At 37.6% G+C, this 21324-nt stretch overlaps 2 protein-coding genes across 2 annotated transcripts; one reads left to right on the plus strand and one right to left on the minus strand.

The window, feature by feature from the left end:
• The first annotated feature begins 312 nt into the window (after nucleotides 1–312).
• Nucleotides 313–4739, plus strand: LOC112168241 (E3 ubiquitin-protein ligase WAV3). Its single transcript, XM_024305362.2, has 2 exons — nucleotides 313–879; nucleotides 2398–4739. Exons 1-2 carry the CDS (start codon nucleotides 634–636, stop codon nucleotides 4324–4326), a joined length of 2175 nt encoding a protein of 724 aa, XP_024161130.1. The 5' UTR covers nucleotides 313–633; the 3' UTR covers nucleotides 4327–4739.
• An 8049-nt stretch (nucleotides 4740–12788) lies between these two features.
• LOC112163817 (E3 ubiquitin-protein ligase Praja-1) lies at nucleotides 12789–13430 on the minus strand. The gene has a single exon (XM_024300074.1). It carries the CDS (start codon nucleotides 13428–13430, stop codon nucleotides 12789–12791), a length of 642 nt encoding a protein of 213 aa, XP_024155842.1.
• Between the last annotated feature and the right edge of the window lie 7894 nt (nucleotides 13431–21324).

Genomic DNA, 21324 nt, shown 5'->3' on the forward strand with positions numbered 1-21324 from the left:
TTTTACAGAAGTATTATCTGCATTAGCCTAAGCATTTTACCTTTGACTGTCTTTTTTTTTTAGAAGAACCTTTGACTGTCTGAATTATTTAATCCCACAAGCAAAAGAGAAAGTCCTTACTAATTTTCTAAAAAGAATAAAAAGAAGAAAAAAAATATATAATTATGTATGTATCTATGTACAAATTTAGTTTTGTCACCTTCTCTCTCTCTCTCTCTCTCTGTAAGCGCTTATGAATCATAAAAAAAGGCTGCTGTCACTGTGGAACCTCTCTGACCACTCCAATCTCACCCTCTCCTCCACCCACCCAACCCAACCCAACCCAACCCATTACTATCCATTCCATTAACACCCATTTCTCTCCCTTTCAATTCCAATTCCAATTCCATTTTCATTTCCAAAAAAGCGCCAATCACTTATTGCCTCTTTTTCCCATTACTCCAACTTGTTCATTTCTTGTTGTTGTTGTTGAGCTCCTAATCAAACCCACCACCACCACCCCCTCTACATAACTTCACTCACAATCCACACCTAACATTAGTGTGCTCATGACTCTCTCACCTTCAAGATCTGAGATTTCCTAGATCTCAAAGACAGGCAGTTAGAAAAGAGAAAAGGACCAGAACCGAACAAATGGGGAGCAAATGGAGGAAAGCCAAGCTTGCTCTTGGCTTGAACACTTGTCTTTATGTTCCTCAAACTGCAGAGGAATCATCATCACCGTCTCCAAACGGCATCGTTGAGTCTAGACACTCCGACGCCGTTTCTTCCTCCTCTCTGCTTTCTCCGACTGGTATTGGCTCCGACCGGCGACCCACCACGCCCACTCCGTCCTCCTCGGGGCTCCTGTTGCCCAAAAGTGGACTCAAGTCCTCCAAGGTTTGATCTTTCCTTGTTTTGCAGAAAACCCATTTGAGATATTGAGATTTTTTGCAAACTGGTTTGGTTCTTGTTTCTGGGTTGATTTAGATATGAGCCGTTTTGATGTGTGTGTGGTGGATATCCATGGTAGATTCTTAGTGAAACCAGTGAATGAAAATGTCCTTTTTCATTGAACAGAATTTTGGTTATTTGATTAATGATGTTTAAAGCAGCAATCTTGTTGTCATTTTATAATAATTTACTGGTGTACCAACTCTTATCCCATGGCTAGTCTTTTTCTTCACTCTGTGTTAACGTGGGGTAGAATGTGTTGGTGGGGTGTTGTGATAATGTGATGGATGTGAATATGGGGTGTGTTGTATTTTATATTGGTTGTCAGGTTGTTTTCATCTCTATGTGAAGTTGTGAAGGGAAGAGAAAGTGGACTACGCCCCTTTAAGGACCATTCTCCTCTTTGGCTTATTAGAAAAGGAATACTCTTCACTGTACCCTTCCTTTCTTCCAAGGGACAGTGCTTTGTCTGGTCAGCACAAGTGCACTGTCGCATATTTACAAACCCCCATGCCTCTCTCTCTCTAGACCCTTGATTGTGAGCTTTCCTGCAATGAGCATCAACAAAAGAAAAAGAAGAGGAAATTAGTAATGGCAAGTCCTAGAGCAATTCATCATGCTTTTGATATGTTAAAAGAAAAAAAAGAAAAAAAATCGTTGTTCTTTTGATGAGAATTGCATAAAAGAATTTCTTACTGTCTTGAAAGGTTCGTCCTTAGGCTGCGAGTTGCTTTTTTATTCTTACTTTCAAAAAGTCATCCCCTTGATTGATCTTAATTTCCCATTGTGTCCTCCGCAATGTCTTTGACCATTTTTCATTGACTTCTTTTTCTTGTTGGCTAGCTGATTTACAAGAGACGGCTTTAATCACACTAGTTAATTGAATAAAAGAATCTTGAAAGAGGCAACTGTACTGTACTGTACTGTGCTGTGCTGTTGATACGGTGCAATCTAGTTCATTTTTTTATGCTGTAGTTATAACTGTATGGGTAAAAAGTATCGGCTTAAGATCCAATTGTGTCGTGGTGACCCTTTGAAATTTTCTCATGTATCAAAGAAACTTGAATATTATAAACCAGTCACCAGATTCTCTAAATTAAAGGGTTTGATTTAGCTACAAGTCCCCAAATGCAGAATTCTTGGAAGACTTTCAAAAGCTGGTTAACTAAAGGGGGGTAGTCAAACAATCCATAGACCAGAAACTAAGAAATTATATAACTCACATCCCAAAATGAAATCTGAGGTTAAAATGCCTGCTCAATTGTAAACTTGATTCATTGATTACAATTTTTCTTCCTGTTATAATTTTATTTTCACAAGTATTTTTGCAAATTGCATATGAGATGATAATATAGAAATTAACTATTAACATTAATATATTTTTCCTCTGCATAATTTGGAATTTGTATTTCTGAATGCAACCAGTCTGATACATTGTTTTAACCAGCTTGTCCTTAATTGCAGAGAACTTGTGCAATATGCTTAAATACCATGAAACCTGGACACGGGCATGCCATTTTTACTGCAGAGTGCTCTCACTCTTTTCACTTCCACTGCATTACTTCTAATGTAAAACACGGGAACCAAATTTGCCCAGTTTGCAGGGCAAAGTGGAAAGAAGTCCCCTTTCAGAACCCTGCTTCTGATCTTTCACAGGGTATTCCAAGAATTAACCCAGTGAATTGGCCCCGAGATGATGCATGGATGACTGTTTTACGCCAAATTCCTCCACCACGCGTTGACGTGAGCCGGCCTATTACGTCACTCTTGCACACTCCTGAACCAGTTATTTTTGACGATGATGAAAGCTTAGATAACCAACCTGACATTTCTAAGAATACGACATCTGTTGAAGAACAGAGTTCTAACAACAATTGTATTGGAATCGTAGAGGTCAAAACATATCCCGAAGTTCCAGCTGTTGAAAGATCAAGCTCTCATGATAACTTCAGTGTTTTAATTCATCTCAAGGCTCCTCTCACAAGTGCAAGACAGAATGGCAGCAGAAACCCAGTGTCTCAAAATTCTCGGGCCCCAGTAGACCTTATTACAGTGCTTGACGTTAGTGGCAGCATGGCAGGTACAAAGCTTGCTTTGCTAAAACGAGCCATGGGGTTTGTGGTGCAGAACCTTGGTCCCTCTGATCGGCTTTCTGTTATTGCCTTCTCCTCTACAGCCCGCCGGCTCTTTCCCCTTCGTCGCATGACTGACACTGGAAGGCAGCAAGCATTGCAGGCCGTAAACTCTCTTGTTTCAAATGGTGGGACAAACATTGCCGAGGCTCTTAGAAAAGGTACCAAGGTTTTAGTAGACCGCAAGTCAAAAAATCCTGTTTGCAGTATCATACTATTATCTGATGGGCAGGATACATATACTGTTACTAGTCCATGTGGGATCCATCCTCGTACAGATTACCAATCACTTCTCCCAATCTCTATCCGTCGCAATAATGCAGCAGGCTTGCATATTCCAGTTCACACATTTGGATTTGGTGCAGACCATGATGCTGCCTCGATGCATTCAATCTCTGAGATTTCTGGGGGAACATTTTCTTTCATAGAAGCTGAAAGTGTGATTCAGGATGCATTCGCACAGTGCATTGGGGGCCTTCTGAGTGTAGTGGTGCAAGAACTGCATGTCAGAATTGAGTGTGTTCACCCAAGCCTGCAATTGGGTTCAATAAAAGCTGGGAGTTATAGAACCAGCATGATGGCTGATGCAAGAATGGGATCTATTGATGCTGGAGACCTGTATGCTGAAGAAGAGAGGGATTTTTTGGTGACAATGAATATTCCTGTCGACAAGTCTAGTAATGAGATGTCACTGGTAAAGGTTAGATGTCTTTACAGAGACCCAATTACGAAAGAAATGGTCAATTTGAATGAAGCTGGTGAAGTCACAATCGAAAGACCCGAAGTAGCCGGACAACTAGTAGTGTCAATGGAAGTGGACAGGCAACGCAACAGGCTTCGTGCAGCAGAAGCAATGGCCGAGGCCAGAGTAGCAGCTGAGAATGCTGATTTGGCTGGTGCAGTTTCCCTCCTGGAGAGCTGTCGTCAGGCATTGGCTGAAACTACTTCTGCACGAGCCGGTGACCGCTTGTGTGTTGCACTTGCAGCTGAGTTAAAGGAGATGCAAGAAAGAATGGGAAACCGTCGTGCATATGAAGAAACAGGTAGGGCTTACGTTTTATCAGGATTGAGTTCACACTCATGGCAGAGGGCAACTGCTCGAGGTGATTCCACAGATAGCACAAGCCTTCTGCAATCTTACCAAACCCCATCAATGGTAGACATGGTGACACGGTCTCAGACTATGCTACTAGGGAACCCATCACCTCGACGAACCCTCAGCAGTGTTAAGTCATTTCCAGCCAAATCACAGCCACGTTAACTGACAGTGGTGGAAGTACTACACACTACGTATATCCATCATTAATGGACCTTTTCTATTCCTTTAATTTTTCTTCCTGTGGTTTGGGATAACTGGGAAACAAAGGAGTTTTGGGTGTTTTAACTGGGTGGTGGTATATTTCTTTGTTTGTCATGTATATGAATAAGAATCGGCGAAAGGTGAGTAAACGGGGTCTTTAGAACAACTGTGAAAAGGAAAAGGCGTGGGGGGTTAGGATCTGTAAGTGTGATTTTGGGTGATGTACATGTAGAGGGTTTTTCTTTTTCTCTTTCTGGTTATTTGCTACTGTATCTGAGAAGAGAATGAGGTATAGCCTTGTAATTGTGGGGATACTTGGAGTGAATTCTTCACTTGAATATATGAAATGGTATTATTACTCCTGATTCGTTTCACCAGCTATAGAATTTTATGTTAATTCATTCACTTGATCAAGATTGCAGTTACACATATGCATTTGCATCCTGTTTTGGATATTTGATTGCAGATAGTTCATAGAGAAACAAGGACTAGAAGAAAAGAACGAACAAAAATATACATAAATGTTGGAAGAATCAGATATATCAACTATATGCATAGAAATACATCCCAGTTTTAACCATTGTCTACCATCATTCATCAGAACCATTAGAAACCCAAACTCATGTGCCACCATCATCACCATTGTCTACCGTCATTCATCAGAACCATTAGAAACCCTAAACTCATGTGCCACCATCATCATCTGTGTCAAGATTTCAGAGTATCAACACTTCGTTACCAGTATTCATCAGCAGGCATGCGAAATTTGCACAAATGCGCAAACCCCACTCTTCTGCAGCCACTATACAACGCAGCCCCCATTATAAAGATGTGAACAAGGCATGAGAGTAGCTTGTCGATGGCACTTCGGCTCTGGTCCTCCCGAGTTTCTCAATGGGCAGTGCACTTGCCGGCACAAACCTAGCCACACCATAATCATCAATAGTACCACCGTCACCATCTGTGTCATCATCAATAACATAGAGATCAACCTCTACCCTCATTCGCAAAATCTTGCGGCTAGCTTGATATTTCCATTCAGTGTCAGAGGCCTTGAACATTATGGTATCCACCAAGGAGCTACGAGCCTCAATCGGAACTTGCAGCTCTTGAAGCTTCTTGGATAGAGCAACACCTTGCAAGTCTCGAAGGAACTTTTCATTGGGGTTATACTGGAGTTCAATGGAGTCCTGGTTCTCGCTAATCCGGACGTTGTCTGCTATGATTTCTTCCTCGTGAACATCACCAGAGTGGAGGCGTCTGATTGTGGACTTCAAATCCATCAAGAACATAGTCCGTAGCAACTGGTTTTCAGGTTCGATAATGCCCTCAAGATATGTATAGCAGCAAGTGTCGCCCACCACTTTCCAATAGTCACTGGCCAAGGCCATTTGTTTGTAAGAGGAAATAAGAAAGGTTGAAGATCGATGCTCTCTCAGAAACCCACTCCTGAAATAATGGGATTGCTCGAGTTGCCTGAATGAAATAAATTGGGGATCGATGGGGTAATATATAAAGCAGATGACTGTGGGGTTTTCATAACCTAAGTTAGTAGATATATATATATATATCTTTATTCTTTTTGGCAATGGATTCCTAGTTACTTGGGGACATAGCTTTACTAGCATTAAAATCTTTCCCCCTTTTCGTAGTTACTTGCGGAGAAAACCGGGGTCCTTATTTACGCGGAATAAAATTTCTTTCGGAATTTTTTTTTTCATTATATTTCCAAAAAAAAATAAAAATAATCCTTTTATTTAGAAAGAGTGTAAATTTTGCACCATCATTCGTTAAAAAAAAAAATTAAAAAAAAAAAAAAACACTATCTTACACGGCAAAATCATAAATTACAATTATCCCGCCTCAACACTCAATTGCTTGTGGTATGACGAAAATAGATACTTCTTGTTGAAGCTCATAAAAGAGATTCCAACATAACAGACTCGTAAAAACAGACTAAAAGAAATTAAGAGTTGGGTCATGATTGAGCGTAATTAAACAATCAAATATGCGTGCAATGTACATATGAATGATGTGCCATACTCCCAAGTATAGGAGATCAAGTTTTAGTAAAGGGAAAGTGAGAGTATCGTACCAAGGGATTGAGTAACTTTACCCTAACCTAGATTACCGCAAAAATAAAATCTAGAAAACGCATGTACCTTTTTATAAAATTAATAGGCTTGGCCATTTGGAAGCCAAAACTACCAAGAATGATATTAACAATGAGAAAGTGGTATGACAGTTTGTTGGTTAATTTTAATTTGGATAAAGGAAACTAAATTGCACAAAAATTAAATTAAACTAATATAATGTAGAGACTAGATCAATGAGAAGAGTAGAGACTTAAGCATTACATCTAACCTTACTTATGCACAATGCACAAAATGTAACCCATATTTGATGTTATAACTTGTTTTGATAAATTTATCCTTAGTGCTTTGGTGAAGCTACCAATAAACCAACTAATCATGCAATTCAACAAATTTTGGTAAAACTAGGTTAAATTACACAACTTTAGTCCCATTTATATTCCATTAAAACACAAAGTGGGCTATTAACCGCAAGCCTAACACCCCCTTAGAGCAATTAAACTCACGACTTATGCATTAAGTCTAGAGTAAGAAATTCAAGCAACTTAACATTTCCTGTAGAAACCATTAAGCCACCACCTAAACGCTACTCATGCTCACGGATTCAAGAAGTGGTCAAGTTCAAGTTTCCGATTCATTAGTTTCCTAAATATGTTTTCTAGATGATTAAGCTAGCAAACACATTTAGTATGCATTAAAGTTTAGAAGCTTATAGATTCAAAACATGGATAAACATCAAAACACATGAAAACTTACATTATTTGCACATAAGTTTGCCCTAGCCTCAAATCCAACTACTCACAACACATGTTATTACAAATACAAGCCATGAACATCAAACTAAAGAGAGAAGGAAGATAAAATGGAAGAACTACCTATGGGTTTGACTCTTGGTAGAGTCAAACCGAGATCTCAAAGCTCCTACCTAGCTCTCAAAGATGTCAAATGATGAGAGAATTGCTTCAAGCTAGGTATGGGATTTTCGGTCTTTACGACCCAAAATATCATACACATCCACAAAACTCAAGAACAAGAAAGAACTAAGGGTTGGATGTGTGAAAACAAGTGTTATGATTGATCTAGAGTGTGTAATAACTTCAGTTTTGGTGAAACCAAAGTGCCTACACACCTATTTCTCACACAAACTCAAAGAAATATGTACAAGCTATGAAAAACTAAGCAAAAACTAGAGAAAAAAATAGCCTTTTATGTTTCTAAATGAGAGAGCCAAGGGTTTAAATGGTTTTGGGGGAGAGAATAGGCTATTTAAAGGCAAAAGCAAAGGAAATGAATGGTGGAGATCAAAGGAAATGAATGGTTAGATGTAATTGACAAAAGTGTAAGCATAAAATGTGGATCTAGTATTTAATTTCACATAAAAATTACTTAAAAGCCCATAGATATTTTGGTAGAGGAGATAAAGTAAGGGTAGGAGGATCATTGTGCAAAGAAACAAGGCAAATGTGTAAGATGTAAGAGGGGGGACTACTTTTTTTTTTCCTTCAAATTTTGAATCTCAAAATAGGGTAAAATTCCTTTTATGGTACCTGAGGTATAGCCAATTGGACACTTTGGTACCTAGTCTTCAAAAGAGGACAATTTGATACCTGAACTTATACTCCGTTTGATACTTTGGTACTTCTGTTAATTTTTCAGTTAAATGTGAGGGTAAAATTGACATTTAGAATATATGTACAAAAATAAAATAAAAAATATGAGTTTTGTGGGTTGATGGCCGTTCTTCATCATTTTATAGGTATGAATTAATGCTTATGGGTTATGTTGAAGCTGAAATAATTGAATTTTATGTTCAAGAAATATAGTAATCGTGATTTGAACACCCACGAGACAACTCCACTGAACTATGTCTAATCCACTGAAAGTAGTCTCTTGAGTAGTCAAATCATGATGACTAAATTGTTTCAACATAAAATTCAATTATTTCATCTTTAACATAACCCAAAAGCATTAATTCATGTTCATTTTCTCCCAAATGACCCAAAAATGATGAAAACCCCAGAGTTGATGGTCATCAACCCACAAAACTCATGTTTTTTTTTTTTTTTTTATAATTTATGTATGTGTGTGTGTCTATATATATATAAGGGTATGTGTGTGTGTCAATTGGACACTTTGGTACCTAGTCTTCAAAAGATGACAATTTGATACCTGAACTTATACTCCGTTTGACACTTTGGTACTTCTGTTAATTTTTCAGTTAAATATAAGGGTAAAATTGACATTTAGAATATATATATATATATATATATATATATTTAACTGAAAAATTATGGACCAAAGTGTCAATTTTACCCTTATATTTAACTGAAAAATTAACAGAAGTACCAAAGTGTCAAACGGAGTATAAGTTCAGGTATCAAATTGTCATCTTTTGAAGACTAGGTACCAAAGTGTCCAATTGACCATACCTCAGGTACTATAGAAGGAATTTACCCTTCAAAATAATCTACACCACACTTCCCACATAAAGTCCCTAAGCCTAGTTAACAACTCTTTCTTATCCTCCACACATGTGCTTGGCCAGTCAACTTGGTCGAAAATGGTCAGAATCCGGCATTGGCCTGCATTGACCCCTTTTTTGTCCGTTTGTGCATTTTCTTCTCCTTTATTTCTTTAATTAAATCTCCACCAAGACTTTAGAATTGGCATTTGATTTCTTCATACTAAATGTTTCTCCATAAGTGCAGATCATTTTGGTAAAATTTCAGTGCTTAGTTCACCATGGTTTGGTCTAAAATTCTGCCTGAATCAATACAGGTCTGGTTTTCCAGTTTTCATCTTCTAGTGCAGAAACTTGCACAGACCTTTTGAAGACCTTCCATTCCGAACTAACTCTTGTACTCTTCATAAGAAATGATTTTCCTGATGTCTATAATGCCTCTGTAAAATTTAAGCTCATTTGAAGATTATTTGGTCATGCTTCCTCTTCTCCTCCCTTGCCTAACTCGGATTCTCCTAGCCAGAGTAGGAAAATGTGCTAAAGTTGACTTTTTGGGGCATTTCCAAGCTTATCCATCATTTCCTAGCATGATAAAAAAAAACATAATAAATATATATAAATAACATAAAGGATTAAATAAAAGCTCAAAGTTAGGGGCATAATTATTGGGTAATTATGGACCTAACATTAAGCTAGGGCTAACTCCTTCTGAGTAGGGTTGGAGTTAGCGGTGTTTTCAAAAAAAAAAAAAATTAGGCATACCAACATTAACAACCTTCTTAGAATTTTTTCCATGGCTTGGTTCCTACCGGACCTTGCTAAGGAGATTTTGAGTTCTTCTTTGGCTCCATATATAGTAGCAGTTAGCTTAGAGCATCTCTAATGGAGTAGTCAAAATGCTTGTGTCAAATTTGAATTTGAAGGTTGATGTGTCAATTGTCATTTTTGATAAATTTCTACTCCAGTGGATAGGTTTCTTTTTTTTTTAATTTTTTTTTTATTAAAGAGGATCAAAAGATTTCACTTCTACCCCCATGGTGACTCGAACCCAGAACTTGGATCCTAGATAGTGGGAGCAAATTGATAGGTTAAATTTAAATATTATTATATTATTTTTTTAGGATATTTTATAAAAAAAATAAACCATCTTTTCCCAACATCTCCCATTTTTTCCTCTCTGTTTTTCTTGCTGCACAACTCCACTTCATCTCTCTATGGTAGTACACTGGTTTTGACAAAACACCAATTCCTTCTTCTACATGTTTCGAATCCCAATTTCCAGATTTGCCACAATTCTCATAAACTCAAATTCCATTAAATTTTTATTCACAAACCCAATTCCCATAATCACAAAAAAAAAGCTCAAATCTTTGGTGCCAAACAAAAGCTCATCAAAATGCCATCCTAGCAAATCCTACCTACAACATACCACTCACCATCTTCAAATCCCGCCACCACTGAGACAAACATCTATCATGAAGGTTTTTCATGAGTTAATTTGGTCTGGGTAAGATGAAAGAGAAAAAGTTTTAGTCTGTTATTCTCTTATGATTTTATTTTAATTCTAGTCGAAATCGAACTCATCCATGGTGAGGAGCTACTCGTGGTGAGGTTGGGGGCATAGAGGTTTCGGTCTATTCATGTTGAGAATGAGCTATGCGTGGTGAGGAGATCTGGGTAGGAATCTGAAGGGTTTGGTCTGGATAGGAAGAACGGTGGAGAAGAGAAGAAAAGAGAGAGAGGGAGAGAGGGAGAGAGAAACAATAAAAAATAAAAGACAGATGCCTATGGCTCTGTTAAATTTGACAGCCCTAGTCGAAATGTCAATTACACGTCAGGTATGACTTTTTACATGTCTTTTATTACCGTTAGAGCTCTTCATGTGGATTTGACCACTCCGTTAGGGATGCTCTTATAAGCAGGAGAGACCTTATACTTCTTTCTAAGCCTTCCAGCCCTCCGCTTCATAGTAACAATTCCATTAATCTCGATAGTAAAACTAAGCAGGAGCTTATTCGGCGATGAAAAAACCTCACCCTCATGTTTACATTGCTGACCAGAAATAGCAACTTCATCCTAAACTCTAAAGTGTTTTTCAAAACACTCCATACATATGTACTAACTGGTCAGCCCCACCAACATATGGTTCGTCTGCCCTACATAAGTATCTCTCACTATATCTAACCATCAAATTAGACGCTAACTGATTCGATGACGCGGTAGTTGTCTTCCCTAAAACCAAATGTATTAATTTGAAGCGGCATTGCAGGGTCATATTATTTTGGGAATTAAGTGCAGACAAATCCCTTTATCTTTAATGTTCTGTAATATAGCTTATTTGTCAACGCACAATAAGGTTTTGACATGGACCACCAATCTTTCCCTCATCTTTTATATAATTTGCATATGAGTCTGTTGAATTAATTTATCATATCTCCTCTACAAATATATGGGAGAAGTGACACGTTAATAGTAATTAGTAAACATGATTAGACTAAAAAATGTTGACACAGAACAAAACATATACATTAAAATGTTGGGATAAAAATTACATCTATCCAATTTGATCAATTAGCTAGAATGCATGATGAAATGAAATTATCATTTATCAAAAGGCATGCAGAATTTACACAATGGGCAAACCCCACTTTTCTGCAGCTACTCTACTATGCAACTTTCATGGTATAGATGTGAACAAGGCATACGAGTTGCTTCGATCTGCACCAACCAAGATCTCCTCCATACAAATGGAGCACATTGTTGACACTTCGGCTCTCGTCCTCTCCAGTTTCTCAAGGGACAAGTTACTTGCCGGCTCAAACCTAGGCTCGTAATAACCAATACCATCATCATTATCATCCTCAGTCTCATCATCGTCCTCCGTATCGTCGTCATCATCATTATCAACAAAACAAATACTGACCGCCACTGCCACACGCAAAATTTTGTGACTGGCTCACTGGCATAAGGAATATGTGCCACTGCCATCTGAAAAGCTTGGCTCAGTATCTTGTCCACCATGGAGCTTCGAGCATCCATGGGGACTTGCAAGTGTTGAAGCTCGTCGAATATGGCACCACGCATGTAGTATCCGTAAGCTGCAAGTTCGATCGAGGCCTTATTCACGATCGAGGGGCTGTTGCGTTCCATGAGTTCTTCATATTCCAATTCACAAGAGCGTACGTGTTTAATCATGGCCTCGAAATCCATCAAAAATTTAGTCGATGGCAACTTCTCTTTCACCAAGAAAGTGTACATCACAGTAAGGGTCGCCTGGTACTTTCAAGTGTTCACTGGCCATGGCCATGTTCTTGAATATACTTGAAAGGTAAGTAATTAATAATTTCGAGCTCCATCTTCAAAACGCACTTCTACAGTGACGAAACTAATTAATGGGGCTGTATTATATAATGTCTGATGGTTTTCAAATTGAAGTCGGATTACCATTACTTGTGGAGTGAGGTGGTGACCAAGTTGTTGGCTTGCAAATTTATCTTTCGTAAGTTGGAAAACTTGGTAGATATAAAGAAAATAACTTGGTTTAGAGTATTAATTCTAACCTGAACTGTGTTAACTTTAGGTGTATTTTTTCTTTTTTTTCTTTCTTTTCAAAAAGAAAAATCATATTGTTAGATCTTAATCACCACAAAGGATTCGACTCTTAAGTATATAGTAATTCTGGGAGTTTATCGTAGCAGTACTTTGATGTGTACAAATTGACACGGACAATATGAATGGGAGTACATAGTATTATTTTTTTAGATCGGAGTACGAGAGACGTGACACTTAAGTTCATACTGAACAAATACAATATAGTCGGAATCACAAACTTACAAATCTGATAAATTTCATTCAAATCACTAGTATTATCATTCATCATCATCAGTGGGCATGCGGAACTTACAGGATGGGCAAACCCCACTTTTCTGCAGCCACTCTACAATGCAACTCTCATGGTAAAGATGGGAACAAGGCATACGAGTCGCTTCCGAGCCAACCATCATCTCCTCCATACAAACCGTGCACATTGTCGACGACACTTCGGCTCTTGTCTTCCCCAGTTTCTTAATGGACGCTTCACTTGCCGGCACAAACGCAGGCTCATATTCACTAATACCATCAAAAACGCCAACACGAAAATCGATAGCCACCTCCATATGCAGATACTTGCGAGCGTCATAAGAGCTATCGGCTCGTGCGACTCTGGTTCCCTTGAGTATTGGATCTTCAATGGCTGCACGAACTTGGATTGGAACTTGCAGGTCTTGAAGCTCTTTATTTATGGCAACCCACATGCTATGTGGATTGTACTCAAGTTCGACTGACCGCAGATTCTTCTCTTCTACAATTTCTTCATCATCCTCCAATACAGTAGACTGCGCGCGCCTCATCTTGACATTGAAATCCATCAAGAATTTGGTGTTAGGCAGCTCCTTTTCAGGTTGAACAAGACCTAGGTATTTTGGGTTGCAGGTGATGTCACCCACCACTTGCCAATTTTCAGTAGCCATGGACATGTAAAGCGAGAAAAGATTGATGAAAAAAAGATCGAGCGAGCTCTTTTAGTACAGAGGAAGAGTATGCTCGAGCGAGTTGCTATAAAACTGAATGAAAGTAAATGGCCATAGATTGGGGGTATATAAAATATAATGGATGATAGTTTCCTAATTGTAGTCGGAGTGTACGTTCCATAACCCACCGACATTGGGATTCCTAATTACTTCCGGATCGGACATGCTATATTCAGTTACTTGTGGAGGAGTTTTAGCCTTTTAGGTGGTTTCCAAATCTTTCCCGTTATTTTTGGCTAATAGAAAATGGAATCGCGGCAGATCAAAAAGAAGAAACAAAAAACATTTTTTGAAAGGGAAGTTCTATTCATACCTCCTAAAATGTTATTTAGATCTCCAATAATTTTTGGAAGTTTTTAAATCCAATTTTGCCCTTCTAAAAAATGAACAAAATGAAAGATAAAAAAAAATTTAATAAAATATGCACCTTCTCTTCTCCCCCCTTCTCCCTCCCTCATTCTCTCACAGCCATACATGAGGATTATTGGGCAACTTTGATTAAGATAGAATGTTAAAGATTGCAAAATTGAATAAAGGACAAAAAATATAGAGAAGAACAATTGAGAAAATAATGATCAAAAAGCAATTTCTATTTCATATTATTTTTGTTTCTTTCTAGTTTGGCTTAATTGCTTCACTTCATGGAGTTGATCGTTAATTGTTATCTTGGTCTCTTTTTATGGTTTTTTTTTTTTTTTGGCTAGAGTAGACTATGTTGCTAGCCTGATTTGGGTTTAGGGAAATTGATTTTGATAATAGTTCTCTTGTGGTATTGTAAATTGCACGATTTTTTAAGAAATAAAAGGAGGTTCATAAGAGTATCCAAGCTTACAAGGTGAATGGTGTTAAGTCATGGCTATGAACTGAGTTTTAAGTGATGAAAAAAATATATTACTAGTAGATTTGTATTGGAAAAAATTATGTGGATCCAAAAAAAAGGGCAAGATTGGAAGTTTTGTGTAAATTAGGTCCAAATACCAATTTAGAAGGTATGAATAGAAGCTCCCTTTTTGAAATACAAAAAACATTTGTTTATCTTAACTAGTCTTTATTGACACATGCGATTCATGCGTGAAATAATTTTTTTATTTATTTGGGTGCTTCTAGTTGGACCTCTAAATTTGCTATATGGACCTCCATTTTTTTTCAATAGTTATTAGACTTTGTCAACTCATATGAAAAGACAGATAAGGATACAGAGAGAAAGAGGAAAAGAAAAAAAAAAGTCTTCTTACCTCTCACAACAAACTAACGACGTTTTTCTTTTTACTTTCAAAGTATGTTCTCCCTTCAATCTCCCATGCTTGGATGCGAGACGATACATTTGTAGAAATTTTTAAATTGTTATTGTTTTCAATTAAAGTCCCATGTTTTGAAGATGGAATTAGATAAGCTTGGCCTTTATACTTGTAAGCAAAACTACTCCTTCTTTGTTTCAACTTTAGGAAGGGGTAGATGAATGCAACAATAAGAAAAAATACTTGTAATTTCTCAGTTTCTTATGCTGCTTCCCTTAACTTTTTCTTCAAAGCTTATATCTTCAATTCTTCATGGATTATGACACTCCAAAATGTTGGATTGATTCATAGAACTGGGGAGGGGGGAACCAACATCAAAGAATCTCGCTTTTAGGAAAAGCTCTTCTTCGAGTTCGAGCGTTAATACCCTGAAGACTCACGAGCAGCGTTAGTACCTGAAACTTGACTTACTTGACCAGTCCAAATATGCAACTTGGTCAATTCATTCTACTTCTTCTTCTCTTAGTTGAATTAATAGAGATAAAAAAAAAATAGAACAAAAGATTGTTGAAGAATAAATTTAATTGTTCAAGGATAGTTTGGTAAAATTAAGGAGGTGCATTTAGCTATCTAAGTATATAAAAAAGTGAATTAGAGTCCAATAAGTAGGAGATGTCCAAATAGAAAATTTGGAGGTCCAACTAGAATCTCCCTTTTTATTTTTTGAAGTAAAAAAGGAAAGGAAGTACGTGGTGGGAGATATTTATTCAAAAAAAAAAAAACGTGGTGGGAAGTTATATTTGTAGATAATGAGATTGAGATTTTTTTTTTTTTTTTTTTTTTTTTAATAAAGGGCTAGTGCTGCTGCTCTCAAGCCTTGATTAATGAAACTGTCGAATACAGGGGGGACATTAAGCCTAACCCCCTGATTACAATAAACATCTAGAGGACATTCCGAAATGATATCAAGAGTCTCTACAAAATACATGTATTCTAAAATGCACTAACTAGCAAAGAGTGCTCTACTGGCTACTCCATTTGTTTTGACAAAGCGGCCACATAACGGAAAGATAATCATATTACAACGAAGCATAATTACCAATTTCATAGTTTTCCTATTATGCTGTTGTCGATAAGTAAATCCGACGACACTTAGTTTCATCCTACCACTAGGAGACTGCGACTATTTAACCATGGATCGTCGCCTCGCTAGATCAGACAAGACACTTAGAGTGTATACACAGGCATTTAGCCCAATTAGCATTACAAAATACATGCAGGGACTTATTACACACCAAAGGCGTGACATACCTAAACAACTAATTAAAATAAAACGGAAAATAAAATATGCAATAGGATACATGTCGTTGTTCCCATTGATACCAACAGCTGTTAGTAATATCCCTTTATTCATTGTCTTCAAATGACATCCATCAACTCCTAGAATTGATCTACAACCTTCCATCCATCCCTTTTTCAATGCTCCAAAACAAAAATAAATTCTTTTGAACCTTCTTACATTATCTCCTACTAGATCTCCTTCGATTCATGCTGAAGTATTAGGATTTGTTTTCTTTAAGACTGCTGCATAGGACTCCAAGAGGTTGTATTGGTCCTCAATTGTACCTTCTGCAATAATTGCGGCTCTCGTTTTGGCCTTGTAACACATTTGGTACCCAACATGCAATCCAAAATCTTCCCTTGACCAATTCTTATCAGCAATGAAAGCATCAAGGTATCCCATAGCTATGAATGGAGCATTACAATGATATATTTTCCCTTCAACCACACTGCACTCATGTTCTAGTATAAGTGTCTTAATGGAAAATATATTTGATTGTTTATCCTTTACAAAAGCCCATATCCGAAATGGACAGTCTGGACTTGTTTTGCATACAACTTGGACCCTTTTTGAATCATTGATCATAAATCGGATTAGTTTTCTAGTCTTCACTGAAAATACCCTAACTACATCTCTGAAGGTATCTGCATTCGGAAATTCCATACCAAGCTCAAATACTGAGTTTTTCAGATCATTTTTCGTGAACTGTCTCCACTTGGACCACCTCTTCTTTTTCTTCCTCTCCCCTTTTTGAATTCTCTCTTCTTCATCCTCACTTGACGTAGAATCAGTCCCACTATCAAACCTTTCAGAATCTTCATCTTCTCCAATAGATATATCACCTGCAAATCCCATGTCATTATACTCATTTACATTTTCAAATCCACCATCAATATATCATTTGATTCAAATAGTACCTCATCATTAAGTTCCCAATCACTATCTATAATGTCTTCAAAATCTGGATCATTGCTGTCAGATTCTTCACTCTTTCTTCTGCAACTCCTTCTTCAGTATAACTCCTCTCCCCCATAAATCTAGTGTCATATATCCTTGGTTTCTTTTTCACCTTACATGCTCTTGCCTCTGGTCTAACTCTCTTACCATTTATATCCACTCCCATTCCAACTTCAGTTGCTTCACTACATTCTACATTTACAAACCAACTTGTAAATTCCATGTTCTTCTTAGGTTTAGTGTCATGCCCCAATTTTCAAGCACAAATAATAAATAAATACATAGGGCGTGATGGTTCAGACATCAACACTAAATACTTGTAAAAATTTCAACTTAAAACAAGTACATGATAATGTCTAAAACCTACAATGTCAATACAAACTTATTCTATAAAGTCATATATTGTATTACACAAAGTTTACGAATTAAGTTGCGTTAACAAAAAAAATAAGTAAACGCTCCCTCTACTACAAAATAGAAGTCTAAAGAAAGTTAAGCAATAAAATTATCTTTCGAACACCTACAGTTACAACTGCACGAACCCTACTTCAGCCACAATTACCTGACCTACAGGATCAACCTCTACACTATTGAATAGTGTACCGAGTTGCAACAACAAATCTGGTAAGCTTTTGATAGCTTCTATGAGTAAACTCCAATCCACAAAATAGAAGACTAGAATAATATAGTCAAACAATTCAAACAATAAGATAATCCCTGCATATGGTATTAATTCAGGTGATTACGTGAAAGAAAAACAATACATAAAATTAGTAATCCTTGCATACAACTTAGTTCAGGAGATTACATGTACAAAAATAAAAAGATAATTTCCTGCTTATGATTTAGTTCAGGAGATTATATGCAATTAAAGAAAAACATACAATGGTAATTTACTTAACAATAAAGAAAGTAATATCACACAATAATAACCTCCTTTCACCTAGATGACACATTATTCACTGAAACACCAGACAAGATCATTGTAAACAATAACAGACCCAACACCTCTACTCAAAATCGCCACACTGGTTCTGACACGTAGGTCCTACTACACACACTCTACTGACTTAATCACACACACCAACACAACTCGACATGAAAACAGGAACAGAGGAAAATTCGTCAAAATATCTAATTCCACCATCACAACACAACATATTATTTCCACCCCAAACTCAAGTATTCCCAGAACTATATGTATATCACGTAAATATATGTATACGTAGTCATCCACTCAGGAACGCCATTAATACCAACTATAGTTTCACAAATTTCACTAATCGAAAATCATTTTATAACAAAACATCGTTTTAACTTACCCATGAACTGTTGACGATTTCATATATTTCAAAACAAATATTACTTGTGGTAACTATGATTTCGCAACCAAACAACTTAATCTAATAACAAGAACATAACTAATTTATCACTTAAAACAACTTGAGATTTACTCACCTAAAATCCAGTTGCATCTTCAAGAAAAACAATATGAATTACCGAACACCTACAGTCAAGCGCTTAAGAAAATAAGGTCACAGCTCTGCACACAAAACACAAAGCGATTAAAGTTCGAAACCCCTGTTTGAATTAAATTCCTGAAAGTAACCCCAATCGAGGGGAGATCTCATCCGAGACCACTCAAAGTCTTCGGAATACTCCTACGATCAATATATCAAAACTATAAGTCGATCGGCCGGCACGATCCTCACAGATCGAAAATCGAGTCGAAACAATGAAAATCCTAACATATTCATATGATCTCCAAAAATTATGTATTATCTATCAAAATGCTAGTATCGACGAGTAGATGATAGATAAAAATAGAAACTACCACTGACATGGCCGGAACACCACCAAGCACCTCCACAGACGGTTGCACATGCACCGCCAGACCAAACTCAAAACCACCTTAATCCAACCGTCCAAAATGTCCAGAATACCAAGTAGAGTAACTTTAATACCTGGAGTTCAAGCCAACTCAGCCTAGATCGTTGTCACAAGCCAAAAAAATACTGTTCACCTCGAGTTGCAACTCCACACTGAGAATCGCTCGAAACCACCACAAAGGATCGAACGAGGAGGCCGCTACGAGCTCAATAAAGTTGGTTTGAAGCCATGCCATAGTCGGAATAGCGAGAAACGATCGGGTCTGATTGCTCTCATTTTAGCCGCCTTGCTGCACTGCCGTGGGTGAGAATCGGTGCTAGAGACTGCAGTAGGGATGACCAGACGAAGAAGAGGAAGAGTTTTGTGCAAGTGCCGTCGCTTGGGTTCGCCGGAGATCGGAGAAAAGGCCGGGTCTTCAATCCAGGTATGAGTCTGGTTTACCAGAAAAGTGAGAGAAAATAAAAAATTGGAATTTTTGGAATTTGACCCAAAAGGAAGGTTTCGGATTTTGTGAAGATATTTCCGAAAATTCCCTATTTATACTAAAATTTTCAAAAATGGAAATAACTTCCTGACCATAACTTTCACATACTACCTCCAATTTTCGCGTGCTGTGTATTCACGAACTCGTATCAACGCGCTCTATGACTTTTGTGAAGGAAGTTTTTGGAGAAACCCAACGAATAAAAAGTCAACAATTTGACCCCTTGAAATAATCCGAGCATTTATTCGTTTGAAATACTTTCACTCCACCCCCAGAGCACGTAATTGTACTAACAACCCACTTAATAATTTCTGAAAAAATCATCATAAACTAATAATGAATTTTTGGGTATTACATGTAGGCCTACCCCCTTTGTTTTTCATCACATTTGCTTGACTTCCCTGTTCCGATCCATTTGTAATCCCTGGCCCATTTGATGTACCAACACCACTGGCATTGAATTCTAATGGTTCCACTTCTTCTAAGTCCTCTACAACATTTCCCATGTACTGTAGGTGATCAACATCTTTAATAGGCAGAATTCCAGCATCATCTAGCTCTGCCTCCTCCTTTCTTCTCACACCACCGTCAACAATGTAAAGCTCTAAGACCCTACTACTTGGCATAAATTGGATACCGAAATAGAGTAGCAAAAGCAACATCGTGTATCAGATATGAAGGCCAATCTGTCAAGATATCTAGGGCTCCAATATTTGATTAGTTATTATTTCCAACATTATGCCTAGTTGAGTAGATGAGAAACGGGTCTTAATTAATTAATGAACTTACCACAAAGCATTATTGAAAGAGTGAACACCACTAAAGCTTACACAAAGGTTCTGCTACTGTATGTTTTCTTTATTCTTCAAGAACAGAGGAACTTAATTTGTGGGCTTTCTGATATGATTTCATGGAAGTTCTAATATTAATATCAAAAGATGCACTCAATCTCAATTGAATTAAATTAGAGAAAATTATACAAACTGTACCCAAACTAAGGCCAACTCCTAACATCAGTACCTAACTATGCAAAACTATCACTTTGGTACCCTAATTTTGAACCCAACCTAAGAACGATACACGCCGTTATTAACAGTGTTAAGTCTTGTGCCACGGTGCTACCTAGCACATTTTGAGGGATATTTTGGTCATTCCGTGTTTTAACCTAGATTTTTTTAATACATTGCAACTTCTTTCTCTCTCTCAAACTGATAAGAAAGAAATCGAAATTGGAAATCCATTTCAATTTCAATTTTTAAGATTTGGATTTTAGGGTCTTTTGGGTTTGTGGACTGAAGAGAAATGATGTCGCCGATGACCACCACAAAGCCAGACCGGTGCCGGCCTAACAAGCCCTGCAAAGAAATCCGAAGCCGGTGTTCATCAAGGTCAGCAATCTCAGGCCAGGATCGGTGTCTCAACACCTCTGCCATACCCGAATCTCCGAGTCCCTCACTGTTCACCTCTCTCTCTCTCTCTCTCTCTCTCTCTCTCTCTCTCTCTCTCTCTTTCCCGAGTGTAGAGTCCTTGCACTCGTCAATCTCCTCCATTTTCTGAGAAGAGTTTTCATCAATTTCCAAGAAAACAACAAATCGTGACTTCAAAATTCACATCGGAATCAAAATCAAACAGTTTCTTCAGCGCCTAATTCAAATTGACTTGATCAACTTGAGCATGTCCTCCATTTCTGCTTGAACTTGTTGCGAAAACTCTACAGGAATCGCGAGTGCATCAATTTCGGATCTGATTGTTTATAATCAAAAATGATAGTAGAGGTAAGAGAGAAGTGGAACTTGCCGTAACTGAGAGTCGGATTCTAGTGGAGGAGGAGGGAGGAGAGTCAAATGAGCTTCGAACTGAGGCGGTGAGGCAGCCATTTGGTCACTGATGTGTGTTTGTGTGATACGAAGCTTTACCAGAATA

Source organism: Rosa chinensis, chromosome 5, assembly GCF_002994745.2.
Source record: "Rosa chinensis cultivar Old Blush chromosome 5, RchiOBHm-V2, whole genome shotgun sequence".
Taxonomy (NCBI): Eukaryota; Viridiplantae; Streptophyta; class Magnoliopsida; order Rosales; family Rosaceae; genus Rosa; species Rosa chinensis.

Excerpts from the sequence above, each read along its gene's own strand:
- LOC112168241 (XM_024305362.2), top strand. The coding sequence starts at position 634 with ATGGGGAGCAAATGGAGGAAAGCCAAGCTTGCTCTTGGCTTGAACACT. Across the intron at positions 880-2,397 it reads GTGGACTCAAGTCCTCCAAG|AGAACTTGTGCAATATGCTT; the intron begins GTTTGATCTTTC and ends CCTTAATTGCAG.
- LOC112163817 (XM_024300074.1), bottom strand. The coding sequence starts at position 13,430 with ATGGCTACTGAAAATTGGCAAGTGGTGGGTGACATCACCTGCAACCCA.